The sequence below is a fragment of the Sylvia atricapilla genome, chromosome 1 (assembly GCF_009819655.1).
Source record: "Sylvia atricapilla isolate bSylAtr1 chromosome 1, bSylAtr1.pri, whole genome shotgun sequence".
Lineage (NCBI taxonomy): Eukaryota > Metazoa > Chordata > Aves > Passeriformes > Sylviidae > Sylvia > Sylvia atricapilla.
The window spans coordinates 130,476,173-130,487,237 of NC_089140.1; the positions used below are offsets into that span (position 1 = coordinate 130,476,173).

General features: G+C 37.9%; 1 protein-coding gene across 1 annotated transcript in view; it reads left to right on the forward strand.

Annotated features, from left to right (window-relative positions):
- The window catches only part of CPQ (carboxypeptidase Q), a 131,649-nt gene extending 125,356 nt beyond the window's left edge, over positions 1-6,293 (forward strand). Inside the window, exon 7 of the mRNA XM_066334063.1 lies at positions 5,802-6,293. Coding sequence (XP_066190160.1) covers positions 5,802-5,962 — 161 coding nt within the window. The 3' untranslated portion in view covers positions 5,963-6,293. The remainder of the gene's footprint in view (positions 1-5,801) is intronic.
- Positions 6,294-11,065: the final 4,772 nt, after the last annotated feature.

The window sequence follows — 11,065 nt, forward strand, 5'->3', positions numbered from 1 at the left end:
TACCATTGCAGCAGATTTGCTCTCTGACCACTTGAGATTTGTGACTTTGCTGGGTTTTAGAAAGGTGCAAAATTAGAATAAAAATAAATACGAATTTGTGTTCCTATTCCTATCTTTCATCTGTTTTTCCTTTTGTAGGTCTTTGGCACATATCTTTTGAAGGAAAAGCCATGTGTCTTCTTACTTCTGCCCTGAAGTTTTGACCTTTCAAAATGTGTGAGGCAGAAATGCTCCAGCTATGAGAAGGGAGAGGTTATTGATTCTATACTGTGTGTGAGGAATAGAATGTTGTTAACTTCTGTGATTATGCTTTCCTGGTACATACCAGTTTTTGACTGCATAGGAGATTTTGGTATGTCCCTTTGCTTCTTTTTTCATTATTTTTGAGTACTTGATGTAAAAGAAAAAGACATTTATATTTCATTAGGATTTGCTTTATTTTTAAGGCATTATAGATTTTTAGTACATTCCTGAATAATGTCATTGGCATGAAAAAGGTCCAAGATTGGAATAAACTTGAAAATTAAGTAAAAGCATTTTTCCTGTTTCTTAAAGAAAAAGCAGGAAACAAAAGCAATATTTTATAGATGGGCAAAAAGGAAGCTGTCATTTATAGCCAGGGAAATCACTGCAGAAATAAAAATAAGGTTTCAGATCAGGCATCTGATGTCTTGACATCTTACTACAAGCAATACCTTTGATAGCATTTAGGTTTGTCTTGACACGAAGGTGAAGCTCAGGCAGGAAACACGTTATATATAAGCCCTTTCTATTTGTATTTTGGAACCATTGAGCAAATTATGCCTTGTTAAGTAGGGCATTTCCAGCTTTGCTGTTAGAAGGTAGTACAGCTTACTCAACAGGAGACTGGCCTCAGCTCAGATGTCAGGCATCTATTCCTTTCTCAGCTGCTGTGAGAAAATGAATGTGTCGTTTCATCTCTGCATGCCCCTTTCATCCTTCAGTCTCTCTTGTCTGTTTAATGTGTATGCTCTTTTGAGCTGGAATCTTTTCTCTTCGGAGAGGTGTGTATATATGTTGCTTAAAATAATGGAGTGGCAGCTCTTTCAGGTTCTCTAGGGACTACTATAAAATGAAACCTGGAAAAGTTACACAGTTTTTTATAAATCATTAGCATATTAACTTCACTGTATAAGGCAACGTACTAGCAGAGGTCAATATCCCAAAGATCTAGCTGTAATATTGAAGACCCAGGACACTCAAGAGAGGTTATAGAAACAGTGGGGATTTTCCCATTGTGTCTGAAAGATTCATGGCATAGTTGTGAAGGTTACTTGAAAGAAAAGACAACTGGGAAGCTATTGAAAGGACTCCATAGCAAACATGTACTGATTCCACAACTCACATTTGACTTCCTTTGTCAACTGAGTGCTGTTTGGTGTATAAGAAGAAGAGAAAGAAAATGTAGGGAGGAATGCAGTGCAAAAATTTTTAAGATGCAAAATTACTTTGAAGTGACTGCATGCTTTCCCCCTTGAAGATATTCATGTTTTATGGAAACTATCCTTGTAATCATTCTGATAATCATTATCTGCTTTTGCAGTTGTTGTTTGCACAAATGACAATAATTTGAGTGCTTAAGTATCTGGCAATAGAGTTTAATTCTAGTTATGACAGCAGTGCTTATGAAGGCAGTAGTGCCTGACAGAGTGACAAGAAGCAGTGGTCATCATTGACCATCATTCATTTTATGGTTCATGCATCCTTTTACCTCAACAGCGGCATCTCATCTTCTTAAGCTGGGAATAAGACCTTTGTCTGTTTATTAATGTGGGAAGAATTGGTGTTTGCTATGAACACATTGTAAGGCAAGTCAATACTTATCATCAGCTAATGAGTACTTGAATTGGGCATTTCATGCTGAGATCAGAAGCTAGAAGGGATGGACTGTTTTTCAGAATTCCTCAATGTGTGTGTATTTTCATCAAGACACTCTTATGTAGCTAATTACTAAAAATACATTATCAGTATGAATTACCAAAGCAGCTGCTTTTACCTGCCTTATGCAGTGCATCAAACCATATCTGGTTATGCAGAGAATCATCAAATGACAAGGAATGAATTTGAAGAATATATTTTACATCATGTTAATTCTAAGAGATGCCTGAAAGACCCAAGGCACCATGGGTTAGAGTGCCACAGAACGGCTGAGTTTGGCAGGCACCCCTTGAGATCGCCTAGTCCAACTCCTCTGCTTAAGCAAGGTCAGCTGCACCAGGTTGCTGAGGACCATGTTCTGTCAGGCTTTGAATATCTCAAAGGATTGAGGCTCTGCAGCGTCTCTGGACAACTTGTCCTAGTGTTTGACCCTGGGGGATCACCAGTGGCACAAGACAGCTGCTGATGCAGTAACATGTATTAAATTAGTTAACTAAACTGTGCTAAAGAGGGTTTTCTGTCACCTTGTACTATGAATTATCTTCATACTATGTTATTGAAGCTGTAAATTATTAATTTTCTTCAGTTTTTAATTTTCAGTATTTTTGATGCATTCAATAATACATACAGCATTTTTAGCAGTGGTTTTTAACATTCCCTGTTTTCATGCCCCAGCACCTATTATATCCAGCTAGAAGCACTTTCTCACTCTTCCTTTTGGTCAGCAGTGTTCCTTATATGGCTTGCATTGCTGTAAAAGTGAACAGACTGAAAAAGGACGATTAAAGAGGGTTGTTTGGCAAACATCTGCTTTTTTCTCTTTATAGCTGCTCTGCAAATGCAGGGAAAAAAGTGCATAAAATGTGGCAGCGTAGCACCTAGCCCATCTCTTGGCTTTCTGTTCAAGTATTGGTTCCACCTGGAAATCAGAATTAGATATATGGTACACACTTACATAACACCACCCAATTGAGGGTTTTTAAGTACTTAATTAAAGCTTACAGACTTTCAAGCTTGTATGCTGTTCCCTTTCTAGGTGGCTAGCATGGACATGGGTGAATAATTTACAGGTCTATGAGCCATGGCTTCTCATCTGTTTTACTTGACTCCTAGCTTGGTAAAAATAAGCATTTGTTATTGACTGTTGTTCCTGAGACAAACATTATACAAAAACAACAACAACAAATTATGCTCACAGCATTGCTTCTTCTGTTAGATTTTTAGAAAACAGGCTGTAGGTCCACATGGACTTTACTGAGGTAACCCAACATGACTGCAGTCTGCAGGGCTCTGCAGAACTTGCCTCTTCACGGTCTCAGCAAGGGTTGGTCTCAGCCCTGGATGCATTGACTGGTGAAAGGGCACTCATCAGTGTCTCACTGCAGCCTGGCGACCTCTGGCAGCAGAAATGTCTGCAGGCAGCTGACATCAGCATGGAGGAGTCTCAAGTTTGAGGCAGGAGACTTCCTTGCAATGAAAATTGCTTGCAGTCGTATCTGCGCCCCAGAGTGCTTCATGTCCAGAGGTCTGCATGAGGCCCTCAGCTGTAAACTCTTCTTGTGCTCAAAGTCAAGAGCGTGGATTTTCACTTTCATTTCTAATTAAATGGGATAAAACTGTTTTCATAGGGTCTTTTCCATAGTCTCTCAAATTGTTTGCAGGTCACTGGTGTCAGTGCTAGCCCACATGACAGAGACAACATGGCCAGGTTGAGAAACTTTTGATTTTCTTGCACAGTAATTGCTTGATGTCAAAGTCGATAATTTTCTGATTTATAAAATCAGTTCCGAGAAAAAAAAAATCTTTTCCAGTGTTTTAGAGAGTTAAACATAACAAAGCAAAGGGTATTTGGTTTTGTTCCACTCACAGGAATAAAGTGCTGTTCTGAAAATCCATAGTTACTGTGATTAGTGAAATTTCTATGACAGAATCTGAGCAATTTTTGTCTTGAGTTTTACAGAAGTGTTCAAAAACTGTAATGGGATTGCTTCAACAGCTTAACTTGTAATGTGTCTGTAGTGCAGAAGTCCATTGGTTAAAGAGCTTATCATTGTTTAATTCTTTTATGATTGCATATATGTAAAAGGATTCAGAAAAAGAATTTAAAAGTGAGTATGACTTGACATAAATTTAATGCTACAATTATTAGAACATAATTCAGGACCTGTAACCTACCCAGTGACTTCTGCGGGATTGCAATGCTTCAAATCAGGAGCAAACAGGTCATTTAAGAACAAAAGAGCTTCTTAAAATAAAATCAATCACAATACTGTATAACCTTAGGCTGTAACATTTGGTCTTTTTGCTTATCATCTCTCTTATGAAAGGATCTTCACCTTGGATGAAATTAAAATCAATTTACTTTCTATTCCTTTTCTCTAAAATAGCAGTGCACTGAGCCATCCAAGTCAGTCCCCATTACAGCAAGAGAAACATGTCTGTTACCCAGAGGGAGAGCTGGACTCTGTTCTGAATGATTGTTTGAGTGATCAAAAGATATGTATTATAAGAATGTACAGTTATGCTGTGGGAAATTTTGCTTTCATTCTCTTCAAAGGCTTCAGGCATCTCAGGAAAACCAAGAAAAATCGTAACAGTAAGTCTTAGGAACACACATGAGTTTATCAAAGCCCTCATCGTCTAATACTGATTTCCACTGCATGTAAATAAATATATGAATAATTTATGTACTTCATCTTTATAGTCAAACAATCCTGGAGGTTTTTTCCCTCTTACTTGGCATGGCAGGAGTATCCTCAGTCCGTGTTTCTGCCTGCATCTCACAGCTCTTACTTGTGAATTCACACCAGTTCTCTGGGTTTGTAGACCATGAAAGGAGTGGGTCTTGTGCTAAGTGGGAGCTGTGCACCTCTTAGCCCTGGTCAGGAGGCAGGACCAGGAAGGAATCAATGCAAAGGAATTGCAAGCAGTGAATGGGTGTGGTGAGGGAAAATATCGAATTTACTTATTTTCAAAATCTGATGTGGAATTCTGTTAATGGTGGAATGGTTGTTGACATTACAACAAGGTGGATGGAGGCAGATAAAACTGGAGGAGAGGCAGAGGTAATGAACTGGGAAAGAAGGAAATTCAAGGAAATAGGGGTTTAAAGAGGGTCAGTGGGCACTGGAGCAGAGAATAGCCAGGGTAATAATCCTCTGCCAGCATCTCTGCTGTGGCTCCTTGTTGGGGGGCAGCTTCTCCAGCTCATCTTGGCTGTGGTCTGCCTTGAGTGATTCCAAGCATTATTTGTGCTCCTTGAGCCCACCTGGCTTGGGGAAAATAGTCTTTCCCTTCCCAAATGGTCCCAGAGGGAATCAGTTGTGGGAAGAATGGTGATTTCACTCAACTTGCTTCTATCCCAGCTGATGAGGACTCTGGACTGCGAGAGGAATGTAGTCCTGGCATACCTGGGTTACCCCAGATTAGCTGCAAACTTGTTCTGAAACAGCACATCCTTGTGATGAACATTCCAAAGAGTTCCCCAACACAAATAACATCAAGGAAAGGATTCATAAATCAGTTGTAACTCATCAGTGGAGAACAGGGGAAGCTGCTGCTGTGGAGTTACTGTAAGGATTTTCCTGCTCGAACTCTGTTAGTTTCAGAAGAAAATGGATGCAAACTGTTGCTGAGGAAACGAGTCTCCCAGGGGAAGGTTTGCTTTTCCCCTGTGTGAATTTTTGCTGCCTCATGCTCACATGAGTCAATTAACCTAAAACCTACAAACTGCACATGGCACAGCTCTATACCATCACAGTTATTTTATTTCAGATATATTATGCATTTTATACAGTTACATGTGGCTTTCATAATAAACAGCCCAGGAACAGATTCAAGTTTATATTCCTCTTTAAATATTTGTATTCCTATAATGGAACTTTGCCCATTTTTCTCTGTAGGTGCCAGCTTGCATGATGACATCAATAAATACTTCTGGTTTCATCATTCTCAAGGGGACACGATGACAGTTCAGGATCCAAACCAGATGAATCTTTGTGCTGCTGTTTGGACTGTTGTCTCCTATGTAATTGCTGACATGGAGGATATGTTGCCAAGGTAATAAAACAGCAAGAAAAGAGATTTCTGTTCTTCAGTAAAGATTGTAAGTCCACTAATGCATGTGGACTACAGCTGTAGTAAATTCACCTACCCTTGATTTTCTGCTTTATTATCATATCTATTTTCCTCAAAACACAGTCTCTTATGTATTCCTGCTCCTTTTTGCTGTTTTGATTTCTTCCATTTGTGATTCTCACTTAAATGTATTCCTTTAAGAACTTTTTAAATTTCAGATGAAGATATGATACCTCTTTGATATAATAACCATTTTTATGCACAGGGATCTTGTGCAGCAGGAAAAATATACCAAATAAAGTTTTGTGTCAGAATAATTAGTGTGTTGATTTAATGTTCACATTTACTGGTTTTGTTTCTGTCTTTCATTCTACTCATTGGAATTATGTACTGTTAACCAAACAGCCCTTTCTTTTCACTGTTTTAAGGTAATACTGTAGTTTCTAGAATTCTTCTGGTTATAGGACAAATTAATTTTGTCTTTTTTAGTGGTAATATATGGTAGAATGGGCAAATAATAGTCAAAATGTTAAATAACATAATAGTTTTTTAATGGTTCACTCTGAGCTATTTAACTATACAAAACTCAGTTTTCTAATAGTTCAGTCTAATAATAGTTCACTCAGATCCCATTTTAGATCTTATGAGAGGTTCACCTAAGAGTCAGATAAACCAGCACACAGAGGATAGAAAGCCAACAGAGGCCTCCCAGCTCTCCTGTGTCTTTTTGGGCACCTCCTCTTGAAAAGCCATGCGTGTCTTTTTCTTTCTTATGGAAGACTCGCCACAGTGACAGGCAGAGAATTTCATGTGGCAGTTTTTCTGTGAAATGCCATGTTTCAGGAACAACACACAGCTGTGATTTGTGACCTTCAGTACTTGCCAGCTGGTATCCAAACAAAGTGTAAGAGCAGATTTTGATTCAGAATCCTGAAGCCATTCCTATCTGCCCCTCACTTGCAGGGATGGTGTCCCCTGCTGGAGCTGGGCTAGAGAATGCTGGTACAAATTTACTTTGATGGAGGGATTAACCTGGGAATTTGATTCTTATGTACTTTGTTCATTTGGGGGTTGGGGATTATTCTTGCTTACTGACATTATGAATATTCAGATGAGTTTCAGGCATATCTGTACAGAAGGTATAACTGGTCTTGGAGAATATTTTAAGGCATATGATTTCCGCTCATTTCCTTGTGACATGATCCTTGTTTGTGGTTTTAAATTTTACAACAAGCAAACTTAGCGATGTGAATAACTGCTGCAATATAATCAGCACCAAACAACTAATGTTACGAACATGGAGTATTAAACCAAATAGCAGGCAGTCCCTAGTGCTGTTAATCAGTTCTGCTGTTGAACAATTGCTGAATAATGGGCAATTCATTTTTATAGAATTCATAATCATGGTATCTGTTTACTGTGATAATAGCTGTTTTCCATCAAATTTATTAACTATTTCAATATTCCCTCCAAATCATTTCAAGAGCATAAAAGCTGCCTGGAGATACTGTGCTCTATCTTTTTAAAGAAACAATATTGAAATAAAGTCAGCAAAGATTTCTTCTCCTTTCAAGGCATGATGCCTATGTTTCTTTTTGCTTGACAAGAGCATAGTTGGTGGTGCTCACCACTGACAGATCTTCAGCTGTCTCCAAATGCAGCCTTTTGTCCTTTACACGATGAGACTGACTGTTTCCTGAATTGTTGTTCCATATTGTTTTCCCTCAGGGTATGAGGCTTTGTACATCAGAAATTCAAAAGGATGTTCTGTGAAGTTACCTATATTGTTGCAAATCTTAACCTATGCTCTCTTGGAAATGGTGTTTATTTGTGTTTTTCTCTATTGCCTCAAGTCAAATGGAAAATCTCTGGAGTCAAGAATACTTCTCTGCAGAGGAGAATAACATTACAAGTGTGCACATGACAGCACAGCACATGTCAAGATGTGCTTGTCAGCTCCTAAGCAGGAGAATTAACTATTCCCAGGCCAAAAGCAGTAAAAAAACTATGTAAGATGGCTGTAAAAATTAAGACCATGAAGCCCCTGAAGAAAATGTGGCCTTCATGTCTGCATCAGATACACAGCTCAAGAGAGAAGCATTGGTTTTGGAAAAAAAAGTTCAAAAATCAAAATTGCCATGTTATTTTTATAGAAGTAATGAAAATAAAAATATTTGATTTCTGAAATTGAAAAACAATAGTGTTTTTTTTACTTGTAAAACTAAATTTCATTAAATTAAGACATTGTCTCTGATTCGCCCTTTTTTTTCTGATGTGTATTAGTAGACCTAAAAGTTCATCTGTCTATAGTATTCTCCTGATAATCTGCCTGTTCAGATGTACCTCTCTATAATATTGCCATAAATGAGGAGATGCTAATAAATTTCTTCTCTTTCCCGGTGGGATTTTATACCATCTGTGCAATAGGTTATCTTTAGCAATTATGCTTTTCCAATTAGTGGCCATTAAACATGTATCACTTGGTCAATTTTCAATTCAAGAGGACTTCTGAGGTGATCCAGGTAAGCCAACATAACTTTGCCTTCCACTCAAATGATCTTTGAGAATCTTTCTCAACTTTTAATTGAGAAAGTAGTATCTTAGGACATTATTTCTATTGCTATTATTGTGAGGGTCACCTGCCATAAATCTGTGTTCATCATAATTTGATAATGTTCTAGGTCAAAGGGACCATGGGTACATTTCCCTCCAATAAACATTTGGGGTTTTGCTGGCAAAGATCTGTGCAGTGAGAGCTGAAAAAAAAAACAGCACTAGTACTTAAATATATGTCAAAAATTTAAATTTCAAATAATAATTTTCCTCAAGGTATTACAAATCTCTTGCATCTGCTGAGAAGGGAGGCCCCTGGGTAGCCTTTCTTTCAGCTACAACTTGGAGCTTTCCGACATAGTTACAGAGGGATGAGGCCAATACATAATTCATTTACCTGACTAGACTATAGTACAAATGCTGATGAAAAATCTGTTTTCAATACTGCATAATGTAATGTAAGTAATTTTGCCAGTAATAAAAGAAGAATTGCAGGGTAGGTTTGCTTTTGTCCTTCGTTGTGCCAAGACAATAATGACATTTCACTGTCTCTTTGAATGATTCTGTTCTATGTGTTCTCACAAGACTTTCAACTCCCTTAAAATAATTAAAAACAAAGAGAGAGTTGAAGCAGTGCTGATTCTGCTGCTCCATTACAAACATCCTCGGCTCTGTATTTAGTTAGTATTCTTCCCCCATAGCGATCTGAGACACTTCCATTTACTATAAGTAAATATCAAACTGATCTTGATATCTATATCTGTCTCATGAAATATACATACCATCTAAATGTGCCCAAATGATTAATTTACTGCTCTGTAATGATTAGCATGAAAATCTCATCACTGCACAGGATAGAAATGTTGCCACTAATTGCTGGTTGGAGTGAACAATGTTTTCTGCATAGAAGTTAATGATGCATTGCAGCTCTTGAATGGGAAAACTCAAGACTTTCTGAGGGAGAGGATTCTTTCCCTTCTTTTCTGCTAAATGTTAGGACATACTGATCATATATAATAAACAGGAATAGATACAATGTACTAGATTTGTATAATAGAAATGAACTTCCGTTTTTTGTAGTCTTCTGTCTACTGCAAATACATGGAAGCACTGTCCACACACACACTGTGGACTTTCATGGTCATTATTTCTGGAAACTCCAGCTTTTTTTGCACAAAGGTATGGCCAGCTCTGGGCCTGTGATTTGTAGTTACGAGGTCTTTAATAAGTACATTACCTCAATAATCCTGTTTGCGCTTGGAGGAGGGGCCTGGATGACAGCCTTATATCCAACTCTGTGTCTAGCTTGCACTTTGATTTCACTGCAGGACAGATCACCCTCCTGTAGTTTATGTCTTCTGGAGGGTTTTTTATCTTTCACTTTGTTTCTCAGCACTTGTACTGTGGCATAGATATTAGAAGTTACTAACTGACTGAAAAAATCTGTGTATTTTGTGCATTAAGGCTCAGTAACTGTGAGATGCAACTGAAATGACTCTGAAGAGCAGCACATAAGGACATGGTAGAGATCTCCATCACAGCCACCACTTTATCACTGGCCTCTGTTACTGCCACACAGAGATTTAGGATCAATGCAGTGAATTTTTATCACCAGTCATGGTTGTCTACATAACTGTGTGAAAATGAGACTTAGGAAAACTAAAGAGGGAAGAGGGACCACAAAAGCCATAAAAAGAGCAAAGTTATACTGAGTCAGGGACTGTGGCTTCAAGTACCAATGTTTTGCTCTTTGCTTTGCTGTGTGAGTTGGGGAACACTACCTAAACCTCCCTCAGCTCCACTGTTAAATGTTGTTGGTGGTGTTTGATGCTCATGTTTGGTGGAGCCTGATTTAACAACACTGTTAAAAGACATGATGCAAGTAAAATGTAAATTCATAGCTGAGGTTGGAGGAGAGGAATAAGAAGTTAACATCCTCCATCTACATGAGAATTCACCCATAGAACATGTATTTTAGTAATTACTGTTTGCATTTGCAGTAGTTACATTATTCACATTTTTTACATTTACTATTTGACATGAAAAAAAAAGAAATATTCCTGCTTCAAATACTGCCATTTCAAAATAGACTTTGAAGATCAGACGTATCAATTTTAAAGGAATGGTACTTTCCATCTGGGAATGATGTGCGACAATTATGTGTGCAAAATGGTCACAAACAATGCTGTATATATATATGCGTGTGTGTATATATATATATATATATATAATTTCACTACACTGAACTATCACGCACATGCTGAGTATTTCACAGAATCACGGACAGTTTTGGAAAAGGGAATAGGTTAAATGGTTTCCCAACAGTCATGCAGCCAGTCAGTCCTAAAGCTAATTATAGTTTAGTTCCTGCCTCAGCCAAGCTGTGCTGCCCATAAATGAGTTGCTACTTTCTTTTTATACCACTGAGAAAACTTTGAAGCTGTCGTGTAAAATTTTTTGCGAAAATGATACTTTTGACTGATCATAGGCAATATATGGGGACTGAACTTTTGGGAAAGTCTACAAAACCGATTTC